Genomic DNA, 10,014 nt, shown 5'->3' with positions numbered 1-10,014 from the left:
TATTGTATATACTACTACTACTACTACTACTATAATACTACTTATTATAGTAGTAGTAGTAGTAGTATTAACGAAAAAGAAAATAGTCCTTGAGAGAACTGCTCAGTTTAAACCCAATTAAAATGCATTAATTATTCTATTATTATGGCACACTTTATCCTCCATACATGTTGAATTTGAATGTTTTTAAAATTATATTTATACTTTAATTAGATTAAAATAACAAGTCATTGGTCAATCTTAGTTAATCTGTTTTCCAGTTTACATAACTATAAATGTTCTTTGAGGACATTAAATAAAGCGTTAGCACCTTGACTAAGGTGAACTCAGTTAGCCTTTTCGAGGACTTTCGACCACATTTCACGGTCTTCATCGACAGTTTAACTTAGCTTAACGATAATGAAACCGTGTGTGAACACTTTCAACAGTCTATAACACATATAAAGTATTATTATATATATTTTTAAAAAAGTATTTGTACTTGGTTTAATCGATCCCAGATAGATCGACGCGATCGATTGTGCGGCCGCGTGTTATATGCCCTGCGCAGCCCTCGCTCCTTCCTTTTCGCTGAATGTGTCAGCCATGGCCCCGATAGTGAGTAGTAAAACGATCAAATAAACTGTATACAGACGATATGTTTCAGCTTGTCTTTTGCCCTGGCAGAAGTATGAATAATCCGTGTGTCGGAAAGTAGCAGCCGGAGAAGTTTCAGTGTGTGTTTCAAAGCTTTGTTTACTGTGTCTGCTAACACCACGTTGTTAACAGTGCTAACGGTAGCTAGCGTTGGTAGCGTAAAGTTGTACGACCGCCACAAAACCGAGAGGTTTTAACTTAAAAGTTATTATGCAGCCCGACTAACCACTTGGTATACTTTAATGAAGACTTTAATTAGTTTAAATGATTTTTTTGAATGTGTTTCTGTGGTAGAAAAAGCCCGTGGTCAAGAAGCAGGGTGGGAAGAGGAAGAAGCAGATCCTGAAGTTCACGCTGGACTGCACTCACCCTGTGGAGGATGGCATCATGGATGCTGCCAACTTTGTGAGTACACCAGGGCAGGAATCTTTGTCTGTCCAACAATGTGCGGCAGCTGCCACAGTGGCAAACACTGCTGTCACATCCAAGTCATCTAATATGATAGAAAGAAGATATAGAAATGTGATCCAGTGTGTCACCTGTCAGTCCTTGTGAGGAAGCCTTTACCTTGCAGTTATTATTTATGTCACTTACTTTTGTAATATTATTTATATTATGGTCACTACTCTTGCAATAATATTATTATTTGTATCATGGTCACTTTGTTTGCAATTTTTGTTACACTATGGTAACTTTACATTACAATACTCTTTTTATATATCGTGCACTTTTATCCTCAGTACTTGTTTGAAAGGTTGATTGTTTTTCGTGTTTATTGTAGGTTATAGATATTTCTGTCTGTTTATTGTTTTGTTTTTTTGCCTTTTCTACTTTTTTCTAACTCTGTAGTGTATGCTACACTTCCCTCTGCTGCTGTAACAAGTACATTTCCCCGTGGTGGGATGAATAAAATATCTAATTTGAACTGTACATTTGTTAGACCCTCCGCTCTGACAGTAAGTCTTCTCACTTGCGTTCAGGGTTATATATCTGTGCCGACTCACGTTGCGTGTGACCTCCTCTGTCCTCTGCGCTTTACAGGAGCAGTTTCTGCAGGAGCGCATCAAGGTGAACGGCAAAGCTGGAAGCCTCGGCGGAGGTGTGGTGTCCATCGAAAGGAGCAAGAGTAAAATCGCAGTCAACTCTGAGGTTCCTTTCTCCAAGAGGTACAGTGTAACTTTTATAAGTCAAGAAATATCAGGTGACGTAAATGTGTTTTTTTTTGCATAGATTAAAAAACAGACAAGAGTTTGCACATGTCTACCAGAGCAGCTGAAATATCCCAGGGAAATATGATGTAGAAAGCAGGAGTGTTTTTTTTGTTGTTGTTTTTTTTAATATAATATTAGTAACAGACTCAACAAAATGGAGAATAAATACAGCCTTCCTATTATTGTTTCTGTATCTACTATGATAGCAAAGTGATACTCTACCAGAACTCTGTCTCTGGGTACTCAGCCCAGCTGGCAGACTGGCTTTAAAAGGTTTGTGGTTTACCACTTAATGGAAGTTGTGGTCAGCTACTTCGTCATGCACCACTGCAGTGGTTCAGCAGAGTAATGCTAAGTTGAATGAGTACGACTGGAAAAACAAACAGTAAGTTCTTTTTTTTTTAATGCTATCTTGCTGATCTATTCTCTAAACTTGAACTTGGATTGTTGTATTAGTTGTTTCCTCTATCATTGCCAGAAAAAGTTTGAGAACCGTTGGGTGAAAAGTTTAGAAATGAGCCTGAACCGAATGAACTTCAGTTTCGCCTTTCCTAAAAATGTGCTGAAGGTGTCAGAACCTGATTCTAAACTGCTTAAAGGTTCTTCCATAAATACATGAAGCAGCTAATCTGAATGATACTGTTTCAGTTTCAGCACCGATGGAACAAATGTGATTTTGATCGAAGCTTTGTGGCTGTTTAAAAGCTTAGTCTCTATTAGAGATAGGGACTCAAACACACATTAGTGGATGGACCGATACTAATTATTAATAGCCCGATGTGGTCAACAGTACAGATCTGCTCTGCCAGTGTTTTAAATCTGTTTTCATAGATGTAAATAAGACAACAGCTTCTGTACTTCCTTTCATAGTGGTTTCCAGTCATTCAGCTAGTTTTGATTCAGTTTTGGACTTTCAGTTGCCACTAGCTCAATACAAAGAATGTTTGTGTTTTCCAAAGCATTGAAAAAATGTTTTATCAGGAACAAACTCGATATTAAAGGAACATGTTTAAAACAAGGGAAGCAGGAATAGCACAGGTGATACCAGTAACATTAACAATGTCTCTGTTCTGTTCAGGCAGAATGGAATCCAGCCATCGTGAATTTTATGATTTACACCTGTGCTTTCTTACAGCGACATGTCATCATGTCGTCTTTGGAAAAAGCATATAGTGTGTGTGTGTGTGTGTGTGTGTGTGTGTGTGTGTGTGTGTTATCGTGAGGGACATTACTCATTTGCTTTTGAGTATGGGCCGTTAATGTGAAGTGGGAAAACGGGACAAAAATAAACTTGAACAGATGATGCCTAAAAATGACCTAATGTCAGTAATAGAAAGTATATACAGATGCATAAATACTACATGAAGACTTTAAACAGTTTGGGTCTGAGCGAGGAACACCACCACCAGAGGGTGACTCCACCACTGTCTTTCTTAAATGGAGCACTTGATATTATGAGAGTCTTTGGGAGTCAAGAAAAAGTCATTGTGAGGATTTCTAACTGTTTGTAACCTGCCTAACCCAGATCTCCCATCTTATTCTCAGATTTGTTTAAATATACATGTGACAGTCACAACGCTGCTTGAAGCTATGGGAACCGCAAATTAAAACAGACTTTAATTATTTGAAAATACATGCATGTTGCTGTATTTGGAGGCTGTTAATAATACAAAATACAAATAAAGCGCACTTGCTTCAACGTAATTTTAAATTAAATTTGGATTTTCTTGCTTTGTGGGTAAATTAATACTGTTACAGTTTATTAGCACAGTTGTATTTGTTTGTCCAAGTACATCCAAAGATATCAGACCTGCAAACTGTCTGGTGCAGATCCAAAGTGAAAAGGAAAAAAGTATATAAACATTACATATTTTTGACTTAAATTCTGTGATTGTTTCCCCGTCCGCCTCATCTCTTTCAGGTATTTGAAGTACCTCACCAAGAAGTACCTCAAGAAGAACAACCTCAGGGACTGGTTGCGGGTTGTGGCTAACACCAAGGAGAGCTACGAGCTGCGCTACTTCCAGATCAACCAGGACGAGGAGGAAGAGGAGGAAGATTAAACCTGACACCACTTTTAATAAAAAGTTCAAAAGAGAGAAGAAAATGTGTCGTCTTTTTGAAGAAATGTGCTTTCATTGTGTTCTCTGGACACCACAGACACCTGAGCTATGGCTAGAACACTAGATCCATAATTTGGTATCTTTACCTGAATTATAATCATTATTTTCTTCTTCTTTGGTGCCCAATGTGCAGAAATCTCTTCCGGCGAAGCTAATTACACGAACAAAACATTTAAAAGTAGATGTTTGTTATGTTAATGAAGCTGAAACAAAACAATTAAGCTGATTATAAGTAATCGTTGGGCTACAATGAATAATCCCAGTGGGAGAAACTCCACTGCAGCCTGTGCGGTCAGGACACTTCTCGGCTCTTGATTTGTGTATTTTGGTACATTAAGTGAAGTTGAAACTCTCGTGCTGTCTCTGGTGAGCTCTCTGTGGGGCATCCTGTGTTACAGCTGCGGTAACCTTGACAACAGTTAGACCACTGGCAGTCGGGACTCCTCGCACAGCATGCAGTCATCAGGCTGCACTTGTGTTTTGTTTTTTTGCCTTTTTAAAAAGAGGAAGTTTGCAAAACAGGGACACATTTTAAATCAGATTTCTACTTCATCATCCAAAAAATACATTAATTAAACAAACATGTCTCCCATAAGAGGACATCATTGTGTTGTTTCTGCGCAGCGTGGCTTCGTATTTAGAGTAAAGGTTGAACTGTGAGGGAAAGCAGCAGAAGAAGTTTCTGTCTCCGGACTTCCAAAAAGGAAAACGGGCAGGCGACAGGCGCGAGAAGTGTATCCGCCTATTAGGGGATGGCACATGGCGTTGGCGCACGGTGTGTGTGTGCGTGCGTTTCGCATACTACTAGTTAAAGTGGTAACTAGGAGAGCATGACTAACTAGTTGTGGGTGAAATTATGGGATGCATCGTCATGGCAACAGACCAGACGTCACAATCTGGGCATGTGTGTTCCATTTTTGTCTTTCTTATTTTTCAGACTGGAAGACCTGGATAGAGATCAGTGGAATAAAATAAAAAATTATATATATATAAATTTATTTTTTAACTTCTGGAGAGGAAGCTCCAGATTCACTGCAAAGAAAAAAATAAATTATTATTATTTTTTTTTCTAACTGAGCGACGAATACATTTCTCTTTTTTTTTTGGGTGAAGAAAGAGACTGGGCTGCGGCGTCTGGAGGGTTAACTTTCAGTATTCTCAGTCTAAAAGGGGTTTGGGGGGCTATGAGATAAAGATGCCGGGGTCGCTGAGTAATGAAGACGAGGGACAAGACGACATGGATTTTGAAGACGATATGCCAGGTGAGGGAAAAGGGGGGAGGCGGGGTGTCCTTCAGATTATTTTTGCGCCGCTACGCCTTGAATGCGGGGAAAAGGGCTTGTCCTGCGTTCCTGAGACCAGAGAGGAGGAGGAGGAGGTGGGGTGGGGTGCAATAAGCAGAGTCATGCTATTATTATTATATTTTTTTTTTGTGTGCACGACCTAGTGTCTTAAAGGTGGGAATGGGTGGGTTTTTTTTTGGAATTTGCCTCCGGCTGTCCTCACCATCCAGCCCTGATTTGGGGACATGATGAAAAGCCTGCTGCATGGTTTCTGTAGGCTGTTTTTTTTTCTTCCTCCTTTCACAGGCTGCATGCGTGTACAAGTGAATGGCTTCACCTTAAGTCAAAAAAAAAAAAAAAAGAGCACAAGTTTGGGTCTGGGATGTGTTTTTAAAGCCATGACAGTGTGTTCGTTAGTGTGTGGGTGTATGCTGTGATGTTTTGTTAATGTGTGCATATGCTTTTAAGTAGAAAATGGGCTACAGTGACAACATCCGTGTTCGTTTTGTTATAGAGGATGCGCTGCTGATTCCACTTGCGATCAGGAGACTGCTCCAACTTTAAATGTTTTTTATTTTTATTTTATTATTTTTTTATTTTTATTTTGGTGTGTGTGTGTGTCAGTCAGAGAGCTCTGCATGGCCGCAGAGGTGTGAAAGCCACGTGTAGGCTACAGTAAACTGTGCTTATCAAGTGTGTCTTGGTTGCCTTTGCCTTGATCTTGTGTGCTCATGTGCACTGTTGATGACCGTTAAGGTCACTAACATCCCTTGAGCTGTAGGTCGTGCACTAACTGAAATGAACTGTAACCCACATTCCCAGCTCATTCAGGAGGATTCACAACAAGCTAAAAAAAAAAAAATAATCTGTGCGATATTTCTTGTGGCTGTAAAATTAATCTGTCAGCCACTCTGGCAGTGATTCAAATGTAGTGTAAATGTTCAAAACTAATCAAGGCACAGGGGAGGTTAAGATTAGCTAATTAATGACTTGTACTCAAGAATAAACCTGCCAAATGATGGTCATTTTGTTTGCTGTTGGCTGCCCATGCACCAAATGATCCTCTGCACTAAACATTGTGCTAGTAAGACACCTGATTAGTTTGGGGAATCCCAGTCGTAGTCTTCAGTTGACTTAAATCGCGTTTTCTTAGTCGAATATGATTTTCCACAATGAATTCAGCTGCTTACATGAAGCATTAGCCATAGGGTGCTGACTGTGATGTGCAGCCACGAGACAACCTCGTCAAAATCTGCATCTGTCTCAGTCCAACCAGGTCCTAAAGAGGCTAAGGATGCGTTTCCTGGTCCAGTGTGTCAGGGGCAGAGTTGATGAAGTGCCCTACTATTTCATTCTACAGGGCAGAATAGACAGGCATCTTTGTGCCATGGTGTCAGTTTGGTCAGAGCAATCAATAGATTTATATATTTTTTCTTCTCTTGCACTTTGCTCTAATGATTCCATGTCAAAGTCGAGTCAAAATCAAAAGCAAAAATCACAAATCATAATTTGCCTCAGGAGGCTTTGCAATATGCACAGTGTACAACACCATTTCAGAACTTAAAAGATCCTGCCTTTGCCTTCTTCTTTCCTTTCACATCACAATATAGGAGAAAAAATCACGGTTATAACAATAGACTTGAGTATAAAAGTAAAGTTGAGAGTGTAACTGTCCAATGCAGTGTTGTCTGTAGCCACAGGCCTGCTTATTCCAGAGGAATTGGTACAAGTTTTTGGTCAAAATGAAGGTGCTTTCCCCTGAAAGGTTACAAGGAACATTTAGCTGCAAAATTATGAAAGTAATTTTCAGCAAGTGTGGTTGCCATGGTGCATTTCCTGCTCAGTCTTTATGCTGAAGGTCTTCAACCTCAAAAGCTGCTTTATTTTGTACCACTGTACAAAGAAAGGGGGTCAATGTATTACAGAATAGTTTATGTTATCGTCACATCAGTAGATACTATTTCTAAAGGTTTTCTATCAAAGGACTTAGGTTAAAAACATGACTTTTGCCTGTACAGTAAAGTGCAGACTGGATGTTGTGGAATCAGCAGTATTCATCCATTCACACATTTCTTCTTGTATATATACAATGTTTTTCATAAAATTTGAGGTTAATACCAAGAGGCTTGCACTGGAAGGTGTGCGGTAGGGAGAGAAAAAGACAGATGGGGAGAGGAAAGAGGAAACACAGAGAAGAGTGTTGAGCAGTTGAGGCGAGTGAAGATGTGTGAGCAGTAATCCAGTTTGAAAAATCAAAACATTTTCATGTGTCAGTCAAAATTACTTTATGTCTGACTTAATAGAATTTTTTTTATGTTGTTGGCAATAAACATATCAAAGTGAATCTATAAGAGGGACTTATGGAGTCACTTTCATATGACACACTGTCCTCAGAGATATAGTGAAGAGTAAACATTGAAAATCAGTTACTCTAAGAAAAAAATCATTTATGTATATTGTGTCTTAATGAATAAAATATATTCAGGCTATCACTGTTTTCATTAACAGTTGTTTACGTCTTTGCTGTTGCTGTCCAGAAGTTGTTTTATTGTCATGTACACAACAATTGGTAATATAATATATAGTAATATATTGGTAATATAGATCTGCCTCACTGTAATTGTTGTGCACATGACGAAAATAAAACACTATATGTATGCATATATTTATGTCCACATAGCAGCAGAAGAATTGGAATAAAATAGAATATAAAGTTAAATATGATATTGTAATGTATGCCATTGAATTATTGCAATATTTATATACTTAATGAGAACAGATGCAGACAACTATGCATACAAAAATATATATATATACCGTCATGTGAATATATGCTGAGAGGTAACCATATCCATTATTAAGTGCTGCAAATCCATTGTTATGCCGCTGTACAGGAAGCAGACAGTTTCAGACAGTTTACAACCTCCATCAACTGGCATCAAAGCACCAGACAAGGTCAGGAGTCCTGGTCAGATCTTTTCCCAGCATCAGGATACTTCCATGCAATTAAAATGTCACAATGTCGAATCCCGTCGTAGTAGGGAGTTCAGACCCCCTAAATTCTAGTTATCCTATCATAGCATTTATTTGCTCTGGCACACAAAGTGTCCTAATTCCCTTTGTTTCAATCCGGGTGCTTACACTGTCACAGATTGTTCCATTGTGTTTTCTCTTTTAATTGTTTTGTTCTTCCCCAAAATTGAAAGATTATCATGGGCTTTTGTGTGCCTACAAATGTTATCCCCAATTGGAAAAGGGTCTATTTTTGGATCCCTCACTGTGAAAGTTGACACCATTTTTTCCTGCTCCGCGTGCACGTAGCCTGCGCATGAAAGATGCTTTTTTTTTAAATGTGTATTTGCAGATGAGCAGATGAGTGGTGCAGCGTTCCAGTCGGTTTTATAGCTGCTTTATATTGCACACATTACAATCTGGTGCATATATTGTCTGCAATAGATATATTTTTAATGGTGCTATTTGAGCTTTATCCTTCCATCACTTTGATGATTACGTTTCCTAATAATAGTCTTTGTCTCAAGGCGTTTGAGGTCTCTGCTATGAGCACTTAATCAATGAAGAGAGGAAAACCTATGGTCTGCCTTTCCTCCTTCGTGGCAAGCAATGCTGGGCAGCATTAAATGGGCATTTCCACACAGGGGCCAACAGAGAAAGGGCTAATGTGCTTTCCAGTAAACTCCAGCTTCCTCACTTGGGAGTCGCTCATGAATCTCCCTTCTAATGGGTCAGTCCAATGGCCAAGCCCTTGCAGGAAGGTCAGGACTGTGTCTCTGCCATCCGTCCACACTTTACAGAAGGCTTGTTTGCCAAGTGGAGCTTTGGTCCTCTTTCTAACAGAAACTGGTGCCAGAATTCCCTTTGCCACATGACTGAGCGACCTCCCCCCCCTTCCCAACACCTGGCACTGCCTGGTCCACTCACCAAGCAGAAAGATTATCATTCCCCTGATGGGGTTCCCTTTGGGGACTTCATACACCATTTACTGTAGGCCATTCTTAGGTTATACTGTAATGCAAGAGTTAAACACAGACATTATTTTTTTCAATCTGTTGCAGTGCTGTCACACCTTCTTCCTATTAATAAGATGCACTCCTGATAGACCATTTGTAAACAGACTGTTCGATACTTTTATAGGCTGTTCTTCAGGCACAGTGGAGCTTTACGCGAACATCAGCATGCTAACATGCTCACAATGACAGTGCTGATGTTTAGCATCTGTTCACCATCTTAGTTTAGCGTCTTAGCATGCTAACATTTGCTAATTAGTACAAAACACAAAATACAGCTGTGCAATGTGGGAATAGTTGTGCTATTTTGTTTGGTATTGGGTCATAGACCAAAAAAAACAACAACATCCAATTATGCTAAGTAGTGCTAAGTAATTACAGTTCATCTTACGAGGGACATGAATGTCTGCACCAAATCTGGGTGATATATTTCACTCCAAATATGTGAAACAAACTACAAAAGTCAAGCTCGAATAGCTCTAAAAGATCACAACAGTCATAAGGATCTTTCATCTGGGAACTATGGATGTTTGTGCAAAATATTGTTCTTATCCATCCAGGAAATGTTGACATATATCACATTAGTAAGTATAAGACTTTGACAAGCTGTGGGGAAAATCAGGGAATCATCAAAACCAGTTTGATATCCTCTGGGGACCACAAATGTCTGGCTTCAGCATATAATCAAACTTAAAACATACTTCAGTAACACCACTGTCACATTTCTGTGATTTAT

General features: G+C 39.2%; 2 protein-coding genes across 3 annotated transcripts in view; both read left to right on the top strand.

Annotated features, from left to right (window-relative positions):
* The first annotated feature begins 449 nt into the window (after positions 1–449).
* rpl22 (ribosomal protein L22) lies at positions 450–3,949 on the top strand. Its single transcript, XM_010729528.3, has 4 exons — positions 450–597; positions 931–1,041; positions 1,678–1,802; positions 3,769–3,949. Exons 1-4 carry the CDS (start codon positions 538–540, stop codon positions 3,908–3,910), a joined length of 438 nt encoding a protein of 145 aa, XP_010727830.1. The 5' UTR covers positions 450–537; the 3' UTR covers positions 3,911–3,949.
* A 720-nt stretch (positions 3,950–4,669) lies between these two features.
* Positions 4,670–10,014, top strand: part of chd5 (chromodomain helicase DNA binding protein 5) — a 36,205-nt gene continuing 30,860 nt past the window's right edge. For both annotated transcript variants that reach the window (XM_019254954.2, XM_019254953.2), the window contains exon 1: positions 4,670–5,232. In XM_019254954.2, coding sequence (XP_019110499.1) covers positions 5,166–5,232 — 67 coding nt within the window. In that variant the 5' untranslated portion in view covers positions 4,670–5,165. The remainder of the gene's footprint in view (positions 5,233–10,014) is intronic.

The sequence above is a fragment of the Larimichthys crocea genome, chromosome VI (genome assembly GCF_000972845.2).
Source record: "Larimichthys crocea isolate SSNF chromosome VI, L_crocea_2.0, whole genome shotgun sequence".
Lineage (NCBI taxonomy): Eukaryota > Metazoa > Chordata > Actinopteri > Sciaenidae > Larimichthys > Larimichthys crocea.
This window is presented reverse-complemented; position numbering and strand designations above follow the sequence as displayed.